Genomic DNA, 19,986 nt, shown 5'->3' with positions numbered 1-19,986 from the left:
TTAATTATATCTTAGTTGGGATCAAGTACAAGCTACTGTTTTATTATCACAGAGAAAAAGGAAATCATTTTTAAAAATTTGGATTATTTGGATAAAATGGAGTCTAAGGGAGACGGCCATTCCGTAATTCGGAGCATTCTGAATATCGGGTTTCTGGATAAGGGATCCTATACCTGTACTTCATAGCAGGTTGGAAATATCCCCCCAAACATTTCAAACATGTGCATTTCATCCTATAATGTCCAAGTAATAGCATACAACTAAATCTAAGATGTTTTAAATAGTGATGGGCGAATTTGTCCCATTTTGCTTCACCACGAATTCCGCGAATTTCCAGCAAAATTTTCACAAAGGGCGAAAAATTTGAATTTGATTTTGAAGCCGGCAAAAATTCGCCGGCATCAAAGTTGACGCCGGCGCCCATTAAAGTCAATGGGCATTTGTTAATCACTGCCAGTGTCGATTTCATCACCGATTTCGAAAAACCTTTGACACCGGCGAATTTTAGCCCCAAATTCGCGATATGCAGAAATTTGAAGCAAATTTGCACCTGTCAAATAAATTCGCCCATAATTAGTTCTAAATAAAACAAGCTTATGAGATGCAACACTCGAGTGACATGGCTTTAACCAACAGTACAGGTATCAAATCCATTATCCAGAAATCCATTATCCTGTAAGCTCCAAATTATGGAAAAGCTGACTCCATTTCCTATTTCCCTGTAGTAATAAAATAGTGCATTGTACTTGATCCAAACCAAGATATAATTAATCCTTATTGGAAGCAAAATCATCCTATTGGTTTTATTTAATGGTTACATGATTTTCTAGTAGACTTAAGGTATGAACGTCTAAATTATAGAATGATCCATTATCCAGAAAACCCCAGGTTCAAAGCATTCTGGATAACAGATCCCATTACTGTATAGAGAAAGCAATGGCATGGTCAGTCTGAGGTGTGTACTTTTGGTTGGTGTCTATTATCTTTTAAATAGATGATTGATTACAGTGAAGAAACCTTTTATCTTTTGAAAAAGCCACTGGTGAAGTGGAACCTGCAGCCTTTGGGTTCCTTCTTTCTCCCACATGTGGTATCCCTAGAGATGGCAACCCATTTTCCCCAGTTTACTTGGGGATATCACATGCTTTGCTTTCCATTTTTAATCATTGTTTTGCACTCTGGTTTTTTTTTTATTTGGATAAATTGGAATGCCTTTTTGAAAAATTTCTAAATGCTTGTCACTTTATATATATATTATTAATGAATTTCAATTGTTGATTTAGCAATGCATTCTGTACACAATGAACTAGTGTTTATTGAGCACCTGCACTTCAGGTACTGTGCATTTATTGGAACCCTTGAGAAGGATTATCTGTTTCTTACTGTAATAAAAGGCAATAACCTATGGTGTTATAACGTATAAAATAGAAGAATGGCTCAGCCATATGATTTTTTTCCCCTGCCCTTTTTTTTTCTATCTCTCCCTTCCCTTATAGGCTGTAAGCTCTTCAGGACAGGAACTTCATTCCAAATATGTACTGAAATTCACAGTCCTGTTCCAGCTTTCTAATTAATACCCAGTATCCCTGTTTGGGGGGCTTAAAGCACTGTGTACAATTGTGGTGCTATATAAATAAGTAAATGCAAATACAAAGAACGCCAATTTGATCATGAAAACAAAAAACGTCTTGTTTTCACCTTGATAAATATGCCCCATATTGTCTTTAGTAGCGTTAAATAACTGTGCTTATTATTCGTGTGACATGAAGTGCACTTGTCGTGATTTGGAAGCGAAATTAATACTACTGTTTTGTAGCTCTTATTGAAGCTAACCGCTAAGGAATCCTTCTGTTGGAATAGAATAAAGCACAACTGAATGGGCTCCTTAATTATTAAAACATCACCGCGCCTCCCTATCTGAAATAAAGCAAACTGCTATTTACAGATATGTGTCCCACTAGATTCGGCGTTAGTTCCAAGATTAATGCACAATTACATCTGAAATTATACATGAAGTCATACGGCAGTTTATTGCAACATGACCTTCCATGTTCCTGCAGTTCACCTTAAGAGCAGCCCACTGTTATTTTATTATGCAGAAGCAGAAAAGATTTTTAATAACCCTTATTTCAGGATTATTAAAGAATGAAACATGCAGCAGTTGATGTTCGCAACTGCTAAAATCGCTCTCCCTATGGGATTTTGATGTGTGTAAATAGAAATGTACACTAAAAGAAGTTTAAATAGTGTTAATGCACTGCATATGTTTCAATGAAGTACAAGCATATGCTTTCCTTAACTGTTAAGCAGCCACATTTAAGAGGCATAGCTTTCCAGTTTATATTTATTCCTTTTAATGTCTCTATTGCTCTGTTTGTTCTCACCACAACTTGACCTTTTCAGCACCACCACTCAAAAAAAAAATGATATTCTAACAAGACAAATTAAGCTCCAAAATTAAACTTAAAGGGATCCTGTCATCAGAAAACATGTTTTTTTTTCAAAACGCATCATTTATTAGTGCTACTCCAGCAGAATTCTGCACTGAATCCATTTCTCAAAAGAGCAAACAGATTTTTTTATATTCAATTTTGAAATCTGACATGGGGCTAGACATTTTGTCAATTTCCCAGCTGCCCCTGGTCATGTGACTTGTGCCTGCACTTCAGGATAGAAATGCTTTCTGGCAGGCTGCCGTTTTTCCTTCTCAATGTAACTGAATATGTCTCAGTGAGACATGGGTTTTTACTATTGAGTGTTGTTCTTAGATCTACCAGGCAGCTGTTATCTTGTGTTAGGGAGCTGTTATCTGGTTACCTTGCCATTGTTCTGTTGTTTGGCTGCTGAGGGGAAAAGGGAGGGGGTGATATCACTCCAACTTGCAGTACAGCAGTAAAGAGTGATTGAAGTTTATCAGAGCACAAGTCACATGACTTGGGGCAGCTGGGAAATTGACAATATGTCTAGCCCCATGTCAGATTTCAAAATTGAATATAAAAAAACCTGTTCTCTGTTTTTGAGAAATGGATTTCAGTGCAGAATTCTGTTGGAGCAGCGCTATTAACTGATTCATTTTGAAAAAAAAAAAATGTTTCCCATGACAGTATCCCTTTAAGTAAAAGCAAGCCTCAAAACACACTTAGACCTGCAATAAATGGTTACTGTGATACTAGTAAATATATTCTGTGTGTGTGCTAAATCCTGTGTTCTTTCCTGAACTAGACACAAAGCTGTATCTGTATGACTGTGATTGGCCTCAGGGTAATGGTGAGGGACCTTAAGGCCTAGTGTCATGTGGATGAAATATATGACAAAGCTTGTCTAAACTGCCTTAGGTTTGGACTGCTACAATCAGTATGTCAAATAGCCCACCCCCTTAGGTCGGTTCCATTTGAATTCCTTGCTACTTATTTATAATATTTACTTTTCTGGTCTTCCAGTGCAGATCTCTAGCAATAGCAGCCAAAGTAGATTCTCCCTCTACCAAGACCTCAAACTGGTACCCGCACTTAGCTCCAAAGTCAAACCCAATATATTGGCAGAAAGAGCAACATATAGGTAGATTTATAAATATCAAACTGGAAGTCTCGGCATTTGATCTGTTTAGGAATTCGATTTGTTTAGGAAGTTTACAAAAATCTATCTGACCTAACCTGTCAATAGATGCACAGGGTGAATACGGTCAATTAGGCAAACTTGTATTCATCACTGTCTGAGCTTTCAGATTCCTTTAGCATAATAAGTAGTCTGAGAAGTCAAAACCCAGTGATGGCTAAGGGCAATGTTATTTTTTTCCCATAGTTATTTTCATCAATGTAAATATATTTATTGATAATGTTCGAATTGAAGAACAGATTAAAATTTCCTTGCTGATTGCTTAGTAGTGGATTTTATTACAATGCATTCTTAGCTGATTTAACTTCATCCGGATTCATTAAATATTTTCATGAATTCTAGAAACCTCGTGGATTAGATGGAACCTATCAATATACTAATTAATAATAACTGATTATTATATTATTTTTTAGTTTTCATTTGCTAGATTGGAAAACTTATGGGCAGCGGCCTTTTGACTTTTTGGCTCAATTTATGCTTTCTCCATTGTATTGTTTTGTTTATGTCATGCTAACAGTACATTGTACCCCAACTACAGAATATAATGATGCATTATAGCAAGTAATAGCAATTGAGTATTATATAGAGAGAGACAAACAATTCAGAAAACAGGCAAGCCCTGTCGACAGAATGGGACACTTCTGACAACAGCGAAGATCACAGAGACAGGGCACTGCTCAGTGGAAGAGAAAAGATTTTAACTGTGTTCTCAATTTAGTACTGAGCAGAGAAGGTAGAGTATAACAGAGTTTTCTACAAAACCAAGTGGCAATGAAAGAGTAGTCAGGTCTGGGGCTACTGTAGGTCAAACCAAACTAGCAAAATCTAGCAGGGAACAGAAAAAAGGAACTCTATGAAAAAATCTTACATTTAGGGGCCCATTCACTAAGCTCGGGTGAAGGAATAGAGGAAAATAGAGGGAAAAAACTTAGATTTTCGAACATTTTTTTTTGGCTACTTCGACCATCGAATTGGCTACTTCGACCTTCGACTACGACCTTCGAATCAAATGATTCAAACTAAAAATCGTTTGATTATTCGATAATCGTTGTACTGTCTCTTTAAAAAAAACTTCGACCCCCTAGTTCGCCACTTAAAACCTACCGAGGCCAATGTTAGCCTATAGGGAAGGTCCCCATAGGCTTTCCAAGGTTTTTCTGATCGAAGGATAATCCTTCGATCGATGGATTAAAATCCTTCGAATCGAACGATTGTCGAACGATTATTCCTTCGATCATTCGATCGAAGGAATTGCGCTAAATCCTTCGACTTCGATATTCGAAGTCGAAGGATTTTAATTCGGCAGTTGAATATCGAGGGTTAATTAACCCTCGATATTCGACCCTAGGTAAATGTGCCCCTTAGCAATCACTAGCTAACTCTTGTAATACACCAACATACCAATATGCCCTGGTAACTGGAGACATTTGAAAGAGGGTGAGATAATGTCATAAAAAATATTATAGTATATTATTCCTTTTATTTACTACATTCATACTATTTATTGCCATTGGCAGGTGTTTTTTTCTGGGACAATGTGAATGGTGGCAAATCAGTCCCTGTGAGGCTGTATCTAGGGGCAGATTTACTAAGGGTCGAATATCGAGGGTTAATTAACCCTCGATATTCGACCAGGAACTAAAATTGTTCGACTTCGAATATCGAAGTCGAACGATTTAGCGCAAATCCTGCGATCGAACGATCGAAGGATTATTCGTTCGATCGAACGATTAAATCCTTCGAATGGAACGATTCGAAGGATTTTAATCCATCGATCGAAGGATATTCCTTTGATCAAAAAAACGCAGGCAAGCCTATGGGGACCTTCCCCATAGGCTAACATTGAGTTCGGTAGCTTTTAGCTGCCGAACTAGGGGGTTGAAGTTTTTCTTAAAGAGACAGTACTTCGATTATCGAATGGTCGAATAGTCGAACGATTTTTAGTTCGAATCGTTCGATTCGTAGTCGAAGTCGTAGTCGAAGGTCGAAGTAGCCCATTCGATGGTCGAAGTAGCCCAAAAAACACTTCGAAATTCGAAGTTTTTTTAATTCGAATCCTTCACTCGAGCTTTGTAAATGTGCCCCCTAGTGTATCTGAAAGAACTTTTATAGGCTATACATCCATGTAAAATGTATATATTTGAAAGAATGATGTTCCAATGGGGTTTTCATTGTATTTCACACTTATTTAACACAATCATTCAACTGTGTCACGATTGGCATATAATCTTTTACTACAATAAAATAGAAAAACATTTTTATTATAGGTTGAAGATGCAGAAACTCCCTTTAATTTATAATGTTTGTCATCTTTAATACTGAATTATCTTTAAAAAAAATAAAAAGTGTAATAACCTCTAGAGAAAGAGGCCCTTCCAAACTGCCAATCATTACATTAGTAATCTACTATTCCTATGTTTACAAGAGACAGGGCCAGATTTATAATGGTGTGTCAAGTTGCCACCAGATTTCTTCTCTAAAAATTAGCAATGAAAACATAAAAATACTATTATACAGGTCAAAGACCAATAAATATAACAGCACAATACTTTTTCATGCATCAGAGATACATTTTGTAATCAGCAATCGAATTGTATGAATGGGTCCTCAGTCATCTACAAAGCTCATTATAGGCAATTTTTCCTATTCAAGTTAAATTTGATTTAATGCAATGTATTTCAGTTATGACCATTCTCTTGCTCACTGCTCACATCAAACAAGCTATTAGCATACAAGTATATTAGCAAAGGGCCAATTGACCTTTTCAAAAAGTCTTGTCTGATTTGAGTTAATTTTGTTAGGGAAAATAAAATAACAAGAAATCATTGCCTGCATTCATATCAGTATAAAGGAAATACTACAGCATTGTTACAGTACCTCTAAATATTTTTTGCAGCTAATTTCCTAAGAACACAGAGAAAAAAAATCTGGAAAAATAGCAGAGCACTGAACCAGCAAATTAAAAAAAACTCTGAAATTGAATTAACTTCAGCACTGTTATTCATTATGCATATTACCTTTAAAAATGTAACCTGGCATATCCGAATAAATCTGGACATCCCTAAGGCTTACGGATAGAAAGAACAAAACCTGTTAGTATTAAGACACATTGCAGGAGAATTTAAATCTAACCTAGCCTCAGTGTTTCTACAGAGGAGGAATACACCTGATTTAGACTGACTGCCACCACCCATCAGTGTGCCATTATGTACACCCATGCATATTATGTGAGCATGTATAAACACTCCCTGGTTGTATTGATCAAATCTTCACCTTTATTAAGATGCCAAAGCAAGCAATGAGTGCTTGATTATATTCCAAGCTCATCATATTGAGTTCACTGCTGCTTCTTACTTCCTGTTATAGACCTTCCATTTTTCTAAAGTTCACCTTTCTTGACCAGTGCCTGCTCTTGACTTGCCTGAACCCTTACTTCCCCAACCTCGTCCTGTTTTGGACTTTGTTTCTCCTATTGCTTCTCTCCCACTACACACGGCTTTGTTCTCTTAGCCTCAGATGCTGCTGTATTCATGGTGAGAGTCATGAGAATTCAACTAAACTCTATCCTGAAAGCTGCTGCAGAGGTTGAAATCTTTGCATTACAAGACAGGGGAATGGTGAAAATGATTGCTCTTCAATAATAGGAATGTTGCCCATCTTGATCTCACCAAGACAGATCCTTCATAAACGAAAAGCAAAAGTGAATCTTTATTAAAATCACCTGTAGGATATACCATAGCCTTACGTGTTTTGTGCACAGTCACTTAAGCATAGGACCCCTTTTATGCCAAATCACTTGCAAATGCTGGCATCATAAGGCAAGACAATTTTTTAGACTAAAACATATGATGACAAAACAAGTGTCACTGCAGTGTATTCTATAATTCATAATCATTTATATAAGTTATTACAGTAATTATAAGGACACACATGCCTGATAATTACCATCCCGCTAAATAAATGTACCGTCTGCATTTCCAGCCTGTTGTTTTGTTATTTGTATATCACCACCTACTGGTTTAGTTGATGGTTTACATACATTGTTATGAAAATTATTATTATGTTATTATTATTATCAAGTATTTTTAGATCACAAACATATTGCGCAGCACTGTAAAATGAATGTGCTTATACAATGGAATCACATGAATTACATACAAACTATACATAACAACCAGTTCCGGTACAAAAGGTGAGGAAGGCCCTGTTGAAAAGAACTTACAATCTAAAGGGGAAGGGAATGAGAAACAAGGGGCGAGAGTGGGCAAAATCAAAAATAAGCAGGTGAGAGATGTAGTATGTTGGATTGAATTTGGTAGCTAAACAGAGTGAGAGTAGGCTTCTCTAATTAAATGTGTTTTAAGAGATATTTTGAAAGCATAACGTTTGGAAGCAAGTCGGACTGACTGTGGGAGAGAATTCCAGAGGAGCGGTGCAGCCCTTGCAAAGTCTTGAATGCGAGCATGTGAGGAGGTAAGTGGAGAAGAGTTAAGGATCAGGTCAGTAGAGGAGCGTAGTAAGCGGTTGAGTGAGTATCTAGAGATGAGCTCAGAGATGTAGAGAGGGGTAGAGTTATGAAGTGCTTAGAATGTCAGAATTATTCGTTTGAATTTTATTCTGAAAGGTAGCAGAAGCCAGAGATAGCAGACAGTTAGGAGGAGACCCAAGTTAAGAGCGCTGAATTGAGATCAGGAGAGAGATAGATCTGAGTATCATTAGCATAGAACTATAAGGGGTCCAGGATAGAGCCCTGAGGAACCCCAACAGAAAGAGGTAGGGTAGAAGATGATACTCCATTGTAGGAGACACTGAAGTAAAGATTCGTGAGGTATGAAGAGAACCAGGACAGGGCCGTGTCATGAAGGTGAAGCAAATGGAGGCATTGGAGGAGGAGAGGATGATCCACAGTGTCAAATGCAGTAGAGAGATCAAGCAGTATTAGTAGTGAGTGGAAGTGGTTGTTGGCATTTGCTGTTAAAAGGATATTATTATTTAGTTAGGTTAGGGCTGTCTCAGTGGAGTGTTGTTGACTAAAACCAAATTGTAGTGGATCCAGTAGGTTATTGTCAGACAGCAAAGGTGTTAGTCGTTTGTAAACTACACGCTCAAGTAGTTTAGAGATAAAAGGTAGCAGAGAGTGGAGGTTATCAAGATTGGATGGATCAAGTGAGGGTTTATTCAGAATGGGGGCGACAAGAGCATGTTTTAGTTGAGAAGGAAAGATTCCAGCTGAGAGCAAGAGATTAAATAGATGAGGTAAGTCTTTGATTAGACAAGGATTGGCATAGCAGAGACGTTTGGAAGGAATGGAATCAAGTGGGCAGATAGTAAGATGATAAAAAGCAAACTTTTTGCGACTTCCTCATCAGTGACAGGGGAGAAGGAGCACATGAGAGACTGGGGACTGTGGAGGATGGGTAGTGTATATCTAGGTGGGTTTAATAGTGTGATGTCACTTCTGACGGTGTCAATTTTTTTTTGTAGGGCTCAGCAATATCTTGGGCAGAGACCGATGTGCACGGAGGGGTTGGGGAAGGGAAAAGAAGAGTGTTAAAGGTAGAGAAAAGTGCAGGTTTTTTAGAAAGGGAGTTAATGAGTGTAGTAAAGTAAGTTTGTTTGGCTATGGAAAGGCTGGTGTTAAAGGAGCGCAGGGCTGATTTGTAGCTCCAGAAGTCCGATTCTAAGTGGGATTTGCGCAAGTAATGCTCAAGTGCACGTGAGTGTCTTTGGAGAGCTTTTGTATGAGCAGTATGGTTTGGGTCTAGTACATTTAGTTGTGGCAGGAGAAAGTTCATTGAGGGCAGTGGTGAGGGTGCTTTAGTAGACAGAGGTAGCCACAAGAGATGAGCCTAGGAAGGATGAAAGAAGTTTAGAGACAGCAGGGTTGTTAAGATTGTTAATGGGTATATTAAAGTCACCTAATATGATAGATGGGGCATTGGATGAAAGAAAATAAGGAAGTTAAGCGGCAAAGTTGTCAAAAAATTGTGAGGTTGGCCCAGGAGGCTGATAAATCACAACAATGAGGAGTCAAACAGGAGAAAATAGCCTAATGCACTGAGCCTCAAATGAGGAAAATGACAGAGAAGGAACAGGTGGAAGAACTTTTAAAATTACAGGGTGGGCAGAGAAGTAATCCTTCCCCACCCCCAGCTCTTTTTCCAGGTCCGAGAGTATGAGTAAGGTGTAGGCCCCCGTATGACAGGTGAAGCAATGTCTTTAGGAGAAAGGCAGGTTTCAGTAAGTGCGAGCAGGTTAAAGGAATTGGTGATGAAATTGTCATGTATAGCGATGAGTTTGTTGCATATGGATCAGGTATTCCAGAGAGCACAGGAAAGATTAACTGGGTTCTTGGGTATAGAGATAAGATTTGTGTGACGTTGGACTTTACACTGAAGGGAAGGAGACAGTGACCCTGATATAACTGGGATGGGGTAAGGGCCAGGGTTGGGGTAAATGTCCCCAGCTGCCAGCAATAGAAAGGAGAGATAAGCCAGATGAGAGCGGGATTTGTATGTTCGAAATGTTTAAGAAGAAAATGAGTTACTTGGAAAAGCAAAGTAAGTATTTTATAAACTTCATGTGTGGAGAGGGAAGGAGAGGAAAGGAGAGAGGCTGAAATTCCTATACCTTTGTGATTTGTTGGAGGAGGTAGTATGAAATGTGTTAGGAAGCATGAAAGTCCAAAGAGAAGAAATACAGGATAAAACATTTTGAAGTATAAAGTAACAAACAAATCTGATTTCTTGTTATCCCAGCTGGTTCAAAGTTGATGGAAGAGAATCCAGTTCCCTTTGCTTGTCAATGCCTTCTCCAACTGCCTTGTTTAACTGCCATTTTCCTAGCACTTTTGAAATATTATCAGTTAGGATATGTTAGCACTAGTGCCATACCCTGGGCCTGAATTTATATGCAGCTGATTAAAAAAAAAAAGAGCCCAATTGACTAATTCATCAATCAACCAAAATCAAAGGGCAGAGTTGTACAGACACCAGAACCAAGTTTTGGGGCTATAAAAATATCTCTTTTTCACCAAGGAGTGGACACAGATGTGTTTTGAGATATTTATCACAAGTACTAAATCAGAGTAGGTCTAACAGCCAAAATTTACTTTCTTTGCTTTCTGTACCTATACCATGTGCCCATGTGTAACACCAGGAAATTATCGATCTAGCTGCCATCTTTCTATGAAAGTTTATAACTTGTAGAAAGCCTTTATACATTTCATTTTTGGCTAACTAATTATATTAAAAACATTTTTTATTTTGCACAGCCTATCTATTTACCCAGTTTTTATTTTTATACTGAACAATTCCTTTAAAACTACTTTTTAAAGGAGAAGGAAAGGTTATAACTAAGTAAGCCTTATCAGAAAGGTCCATCTAAATATACCAGTAAACCCCAAAAGTAGTGCTGCTCTGAGTCCCCTGTCAAAAGAAACACTGCATTACTTTCCTTCTATTGTGTACACATGGGCTTCTGAATCAGACTTCCTGCCTTCAGCTTAAACCTCATTGTCCTGGGCAAGAGCATGCTCAGTTTGCTCCTCTTTCCCCGCCCCCCTCCCTTCTCTACTGTTATCTGAGCCCAGAGCAGGGAGAGACTCAGGCAGGAAGTGATGTCACACCATGTAAATACTGCAGCTCCTATCCTACACAAACAGAGAGTTTCTAGAGGTATTTACTCAGGTATGGTAAAACATTCTACAGAATAAATATAGCATTCTAGCTTGCACTGTTGTAGCTAATCTATTGGCAATAAAATGCTTCCGTAGCTTTCCTTCTCCTTTAAATGAAATACTTTAGATATTTATAGAGTCTCATCCCCTTTGGACATTTGGATGCTTCTGGAGGTTTGTTGTATAAAGTTCTAGTTGCTAGTTCATTTCTCCTTTCCTGGACGAAATGATCTGTACTGTTTCAATTTAATGTTATCTGTTAAATAAATATACCTAATAACTGAAAGTAAAAATGGGTGATATATGGGATATATAATGTGATACAATTATGGTCAGTTTAAGAAAAGGTTTTATTAAGAAATGTATTAGTGTATTTTTTATGCAATGTTGCTCTGTCTGCCTAACTTTCAGTTAGTTTTCCCACTTTTATTATCCATTTATGGTTTTGAAAGGCTTCCAAAGAAAGGCTTATACATAGTCTTCCTTTTATATTCTGTGGCTTTATGACTAACCTTTCCAAACCACCATTGCTAAACCATTTGTTATCTCTATTATGCAATGTGGCACAAACATCATTTAAATTGGGTTGGAGCAAAAGAAGCCATGCACTTCCATCAGTTACAAGGTTCTTGTGTGAGTCTAACAGCTTGCTCTGCTACTTTAATGCCCGTCTCATTGGTGATTATAAATTCATTCTGCTTCCACAACCGTTACTTTATTGTGCTCTGTTTTGTTCCAAATAATTAAGAATCCTTTTGGACTTAATCTGCAAAGAAGGCTCAAGCTTCATACTACAGTATTCAGCGAGTTTTTATTATACTTTTCTAATCTCGGTTGTTTGCACATTTTTTATATGGTTTGGAGTGTGGGACTTTTAAGGAAAGGAAAGCAGAGTCACTGCTTTCTACTCTATTCTGTTTGTGCGGTTTTCTCTTTTATTTCTATGAACAAAAGGCAGTTTAATCTAGAATTAATAACAATGCAAATTTAAAATGAAATGAAGCACAATTTTATTTTTGCCCAAGCTCTATGGATGGGAATTTAACTTCTCCAGGAAATGAATGTTTTTACAAAAGACTGTGTGCAAATAGTTTTAAAATGAAACTTGTTTTAGTAAATATTGTCTAAGAATTTTCCTGTTTTATTCTAAGAAATGCATAATATGAATGCAAAGCATGAAGACTGAAATAAGGGAGGATAAATGAGCAAAATGTGGTCCAGAAATTGCGATTGGTTGAATTATTATGCAAGATCTTCCCTTTAAATGTAACCATGTGAATGAATCCTATATGCAAATGTTATCCAGGCAAATTAAGGGCAGCAGAGGGGAAAAACTATGGTTTATGCTGGTATTTAAGTATGAGCAGTTTTAGGTTGGGCAAATACTGTGTTGTGAAATATGAACTTGCCCTGTTCAATCTCTTTCCTGCCCAACAGAACGACACTGAGAAAAATGACAAACTGATACTACCACTCTGATAGAAGCTAATGAACACACAGCAATGGGTAAGTCATTTACAACTTCCCCTACAACTAGTGATGGGTGAATTTGTCCCATTTTGAAACTGCGAAAAATTTGCAAAATTTATGCTGGCGACGATTCTGACGCAGACAACAATTTGACGCGGGGCTATTTTATCCAATTGCATCAAAGTCAATGGGCGTGCCATGCTGTACATTGTCACCCGTGTCGGAATTATCGCTGGGTGTCTGAATTGTCGCCGGCAGCGAAACGCAGAAATTCGCCGTAAATTTGTGCCTGGCGAATAAATTTGCCAATTACTGGTATTAACACAATATCTGAAATATATACTATATCTGAAAATATCTGGAAAGAAAAGAATAGAATAGTATAGTAACTCGTATCTCTCATTGTTTTTATAATGGACCAATATACCACCAAGTGAGTTGAGCTGGAAGGAGCTTACCGAGGGAGAAAAGTAATTTAGAAACTATTCCCATCTTTTATATAAAATCCTGGTTTTGCTTCAAAGTGAAACAAAACCAGAAATTAGCATGAGGTTGCATTCAGTGTTGGACTGGCCCACCGGGATACCAGGAAAATTCCCGATGGGCCCAGGTGTCAGTGGGCCTCTTGCTTCTAACCATTTAGCATATTTCATTATTATGGGGAGAAATGCTTAATAATGGAAAAAAATAGTAAGTAGATGTAAAAGAGTAGAAGAATAAAGAGGTTTAAAAAGGAGAGGAGGAATAATAGTTTGGAAAGTGGACCCACTGTCTAAGGTTTTCCGGTGGGCCCTTGGTCTAAGGTATTCTGGTGGGCCCCTGGCATCCCAGTCTGACACTGATTGCATTTGTACCACAACTACTATCATAGACATAAATTACAAGTGTAGTTGGCATAGTGCTTGATGCTCTTCAAATACAGACTGGGGACAATGAGATAAATGCAAGCTGTTTCCTCCAGCTTGTCAATGAACAAGTCACAGGTACAATGCAAGTAAAGAACTAGATCACACTATTACTCAACACCTCAGTCAAATAAGATGTATTGACTGTTGTGTCCCCTGATTTGTATGTGACATACCAAGGCCTGAATGCCTACTCATGCCTTCAAATAAGAGGACAGAGATAACAGAGATAACAGAGATAACAGAGATAACAGAGATAACAGTATCCCTTTAGCAGTTAAGGATTGAAAATTAATAGTTACAGTTCCCTAGGATTCTAGTCTGCAGGAAAAATGGGTACACACATGCATTAGTCTCCTTTAATATGTTAACTGCATTTCCCAGCTCAGCAGGGAATAAAAACAATAGCATTCTAAGGGTAGGGACACACTGGGCGATTTGGGGAGATTTAGTCGCCTGGCGACTAATCGCCGCGACTTTCCACGACCAAATTTCCCCGAATGCTTCCCCTCTCTCTGCGCCTGGCTAAAAAAAAAAAAATCGCCTGCGCTAATCACACGCGGCGATTCGTTTTCCGAAGTCGCCCGAAGTTTCCTCGTGAGGCAACTTCGGGCGACTTCGGAAAACGAATCGCTGCGTGTGATTAGCGCAGGCGATTTTTCATTTTAGCCAGGCGCAGAGAGAGGGGAAGCATTCGGGGAGAAAAGTCGCTGCGATTAGTCGCCAGGCGACTAAATCTCCCCAAATCGCCCAGTGTGTCCCTACCCTAAGTAATGTAAAATGGAATTGTCTTTTACTGAAAATTGTATTTCACATCATCTGACTTCAAAGAGATTTAAAATTATGTCACTGATGGCTAAACATCAACGGAGCAATTACAATTGTAACACTAAAGTGTAACAGGTGAAACCCTATCTTAAGCCTTACTCATTAAAGGTACCGTTGTATTATATATAGCTTTAACACTAATTTTCATAAATAAAATATGCTGAAGAACTCTGTCCTTAAAATAAAAAAAAGTTTGGTAAATTTAAAAAATCCCTTTGAAACATAAAAAGTAAAATCTCCAGCCAAAAATTGATAACACTGTTCTACTGCCACATAGAAACGTCGGCCAAAACAGGTTGAATGCACTCATCACAAATGACAAGATATCAAAATAATTGTACAACACCTCCCAGAAATGACAAATCCTTCACTGTACAAATCCAAGAGATATTTAATTTCAAGTGCTCTAAGAAAGGCAATTCCTTAAAACATAACTTTTATTATGAAGTATACATTGGCATATAATTGAAATTTTCACGTTGTTTGATTCTTTCCTGCAGCTCTCGTTCACATTAAAACTGATAACTGTTTGCTAAAGTCAATGAGCCAAACAAAAAGGCAATGGCTTGTTTGATAGACTGGAAAATACTATTTTTTCTAGATATAGTAATATAGAAAGGGAACTATAAAATGGGCAGCATATTGCAGTTATTAATAACAGTACTAATTACCATAAATGGGCACCAGGGGCGATTCTGTGCCTGCTGCTGCCCCCTCTCCATTCTTAAAAATCAGCATCAGAGCAGGTGAAATGGGGGGGGGGCAGCATCGCTAGTGCAATGAGCGTAACAGTTAAAACCTGGAGATTCAGCTCTTAAAGTTACTAGAGGCTGCTTTTTGCTGCCCCTTATAACTGGCTAGGTTCATTCATTGCCTCCTGACAGGACTGACCCTGATTGGCACTGCTTACCATTAAAATCAAGTACACAAAATATATGACTCACAATTGATTATGACACATGTTTTCCTTCCATGGAATATTTATAGAAATGTATTCCTGCCAAAAATAACATCACCTTTTCTAAGGTACAATATGTCACTAAAATGCAAAATATTAGCATAATCTCTTAGAAAAGCTTATAGGCTCTGGGAGTAGGCTGACCTCTTCCTAAACTAATTACTATAATTAAAAAAGTTTGGCTCATGTGTGTCTGGGACTTACCACCCCCCCTTTTAAAATGGATTGTTCACCTTCCAACCCTTTTTTTCAGTTTAGCTTGTGGATTGTTCACCAGAAATAAAGCCTTTACCAACTACTTTCTATTTGTGACCGTTTTTGGCTTCTCCAACCATACATGCATTTAATATTGCACAAAACATTATTTTGTGTGTAGGGACCCTGAGATTTGGGTTAAATTACTCAGGCAGTTCCCTTTTAGTATTTGGACACCTTACCTTAGTTAACTCAGGCAGCTATGTCCCTTGCTGGGTCCACATTAGTTCACGAAGTTTGTCCACTAGGTGGCAATATATGATAATATAAAGGGGTTTAGCACCATGCGGTCTGGGTCTTTCCTGGAACTTTGCCTCACTGAGAGGTACTACAAGTCCAGGTCTGCCGGTAAAGTTAGTTAAGTGTGAGTTAGTGAATACAGTAATAGTCACTCTAGGATTGAGTCAGCACAGGGTAGCTAGTGAGCAGATGTGGCTCCAACGAGGAGAAATAGTGGGGTTAGGACCCCGTGGTATTTGAACCACTAGAGCAGGGATTACAGTGGGTGAGTTGAGGACCAGATAGGGAACCAAGACCCAAGACCCCAGGCTGAATACAGTGGGTGAGGTGAGGACCAAGTCCGGTGCCAAGATAGAAGACCCCAGGCTGAGAAACCCATGCCTTAGTGCTCAACCAGAGGGATAGTGCCCAGTGAGAGTGGTAACTATTCCCCAAGTCTATTGTTGCTGTAACTTTGAGATATATTGAATATTAGCCGTCTGCTGTACCTTGTACCCCCTGGAGGAAATATTGCTGTTTGAAGCTATTCTATGATTGCTGTGAACATAAAACTGCTTGTGAACTACTACCTTGCCACTGGTCTCTGTTAATAAACAAGTTTATTTTACTGCAAAGAGACTGTCTGACTGATTATCCTGCTGTATTTATCCACACCAGGTACCAGGAGTTGCACAGGTACACTGGGGGTCCGGGGCATACTACAAACAGTTTTAGCCTGGTCACACACAGCCTTAATACACAGCAAAAGTACACTCAAGGGTGTGCTACATGTATTTGTATTCTATAGTATCGGTATGTGTATTGCTACCTGCTATTCAAGTTCAGGAGCTGCAGGAGACCAACGTTTGGACACACTATCGGCTTTATATATGGACACTGATGTAGCAGTAGAATAATTATGCTTTTTACAATTACCATCTTGTGCACAGACACAAAGTGGCACTACTCCTCTTTAGAACTCTGTTCATCTAGATTTTGTCTTAAATTCAAGAATTTTAATTTACCTAAATTCATCTCCTCTGCTTAACAAGCAAGATAGCCTGCAATATAGGCAGTAAAATGTAACTGTTCTGCTTTCATTTCTTCATTTAATCAAGAAGCAGATGCTTTATGACTAAGAAAAAGCAGAATATCTATAAGCAATAACATGACAAGTATTCTCCAAAAAAACATTTCCCTTGCAAAGCTAAGATGCTCAGAAGCATCTAAAATTCTCATCATGTTAAAGATGCAAAAGTTAAGCAGAATATCTATACTGACATGCAAAACTGTATCATATTTGAGGACAAGTAACTCAGACATTAATATGTGTTTTGTTTGAATAAAAACAAAAGTTCCTTTGCTTAAAGGGGTAGTTAATTTTAATTTAACTTTTCACATGTCATAGAGGCCTCCTTCCCCCTCATCCCAATTGACACCACTACAGACTCCAAATAATGCACCGTTTGCCATACCTCTTTATTAAAATCAGATTAGCGCAGCAAGTGGTTCAAAGATGACAGTTGCCAACCCCACTGTTCTACTTTGATCTTTAAAAGGCAGTATGGTATGTTGTTCCCTGTTGTTCAGATTGGGGTATGACCTACAATATGTTCATCAAAGGTGTAAGATAAGATACTAATTCAACAATAATTGTGTAGGGATGTGAAAATCTTAGACACCCTTACACTTTACAGACAGGCACATCCCCAGTTATATGGACACCTCAGTGGGTCCTTATGGGGACCTTGTGCTTATGTAACCCTGCAGTTCACACAGTGTACACCAGATGGCACTGTGCCAGAGTATAAAAGGTTTAGGAACCATGAGGTCTGGGTCCATTGCTTTAGCCCAACCAAGCAGGCTGGAAGGGAATGGGTAGTGTCGACCCTAGGTGCCTTGGCCCTAGTAATTAGACAGCTATACTCTTTTATAGATCACTCTAGAAGTGATAGAGAGGTTATTTAGTGAGCAGCTCAAGGCTCCGCCGAGGAGATGAGAGGGATTAAGATCCCAGGGTATTACTGACCCGGAGTAAGGACTAAAGTGTTGAGATAGGGAGGATAGGAGTTCCCCTAGTCTGCCACTGGAAGATATCCTGAAAACTTACTCTCTGCTGTATATTCCCTAGACTGTGGGGATTCAGCCTATACGTGCTGTGAGTATATGCTTCCTTTATGCTGCTGTGTATATTCTATGCTCCATTGTGGATCAATGTGCTAAATGATCTATGTGCTATTGTTCAATAAATACAGTTCTTTGTTCAACCGTTAAAGAACTACTGGCGCCCATCATTGTGCTATTGCACCTAGTTACAGTTACATTACACCCTGCCTCCACCGCGTTGCGAGGGCTTGCCCCTGAGAAAGAGAGCTCATCTGTGGTATCAGCCCACAAAGGAAAGTAGCTAAAACTGCCCTCACGCAAATCAGTTTACTATAGCGCTACAATTGCATAAATTGTTTATTTAGCTCCTATTTTTAAACTTTCAAAAAAGAGTAACTCACCAATAAAATAGGCCAGCAATATTGCAAGGAGGATTGCGGCGGCGATCGCAGATAAGGCAGCGCATTTCCAGCTACAATATTTGGACGGCTTCTTTAGTTTGAAGGCATTTCGAGAGAAAGTATTTCTGGGTAAAAGTCGTGGAGGAGGAGTGTAAACTGTTCCTGAAGTTAGAGGATATCCAGGAGAAGAGCTGCTGAACAAAGGAGTAGTTCCAGATGATGTCTTGAACAAGAAGTGCCTATAGAGAGCAACAATAGGAAATAATAAAATGATTGATTGGAATTAACATCATTGTGTGGTGTAGGAAATAAAATGAGGTTATTAAGAGTGATATGCTTTAAATGCAACTGCCCTGCTGCTTATATTTAGAAACTGCTGTAGTTTAACATTGACCTATCTAACCATTTGTGGGTATAGTGCATTAGGACACTTAACATACTCTGTTTCCTCATTTTTTTTGGGTGTTGTGTCTTAATTTATATGCTTAATAAACTGTAAAGATGATTTGTTAGATAGACTTTGATTCATATTTTCCCTTTGAACACATTACATATATTTATATTTCTTTCAACCAAATCAACATATTTTAAAGAAAAAAATGCCCAAATTCTCAAGAACCCTGGAAAAAAAATACATTTTGCCAATTTCTATTAGATTAGATACATAAATGTTTAGTTTTCTAGAAAAAAAATGTACACAATTCTTGCCCTGGATGCTTGCTACTAAACTAATTGGTAGGATTTTTTCTTAACCTGGCCCATCTTCAAGATACTGCCAAGTCAGTGAAGTGTTCATTAATCGTTTCTTAACTTTGGATCCCCAAATGTGAGAATTCTAGCCTTTCTTTAAATCTTGGTTATATGTTGGACAATTTATTAGACTTACAATCCAGCAACATTTGGGGGCAAATTTACTTAAGGTCGAATATCGAGGGTTAATTAACCCCTCGATTCGAAGGATTTTAATCCATCGATCAAACTATTTTTCTTCGACCAAAAAAAGATAGCAAAGCCTATGGGGACCTTCCCCATAGGCTAACATTGACTTCGGTAGGTTTTAGGTGGTGAACTAGGGGATCTAATTTTTTGTTTTTTAAAGAGACAGTACTTCGACTATCGAAACGATTTTTAGTTTGAATCGTTTGATTCGAAGTCGAAGTCGTAATCGAAGGTCGAAGTAGCCCATTCGATGGTTGAAGTAGCCAAAAAAAACATTAGAAATTAGAAGTTTTTTTTCCTCTATTCCTTCTCTCAAGCTAAGTAAATGGGCCCCTTGGAGACTTACAAGTGGTGACGCAGTAGAGGTGATGAACTATCATTTATTTAGGGATGACTTGGACTGCATTATTTTACTTCAGAGCGATAAAGAACAGTGTACTGCTAAATAATATGTTAAGTAGCGGAGATTAAATAAAATAGACGGTTCAGGGCTGAAATATCTTCCAATGTCTGCGTGAACAGTGAATAACAATTATTAGTCTAAAAACCAGAAATGCGCACGAGCAATTGGCACAAAGCAAAGAAAATGAAGCATGAACATACTTCACATTG

General features: G+C 38.2%; 1 protein-coding gene across 2 annotated transcripts in view; it reads right to left on the bottom strand.

The window, feature by feature from the left end:
- Positions 1-19,986, bottom strand: part of LOC108712409 (teneurin-2) — a 1,104,728-nt gene that overhangs the window by 356,442 nt on the left and 728,300 nt on the right. For both annotated transcript variants that reach the window (XM_041588750.1, XM_041588751.1), the window contains one exon: positions 18,436-18,674. In XM_041588750.1, coding sequence (XP_041444684.1) covers positions 18,436-18,674 — 239 coding nt within the window. The remainder of the gene's footprint in view (positions 1-18,435; positions 18,675-19,986) is intronic.

This window comes from Xenopus laevis, chromosome 3S, assembly GCF_017654675.1.
Source record: "Xenopus laevis strain J_2021 chromosome 3S, Xenopus_laevis_v10.1, whole genome shotgun sequence".
Lineage (NCBI taxonomy): Eukaryota > Metazoa > Chordata > Amphibia > Anura > Pipidae > Xenopus > Xenopus laevis.
This window is presented reverse-complemented; position numbering and strand designations above follow the sequence as displayed.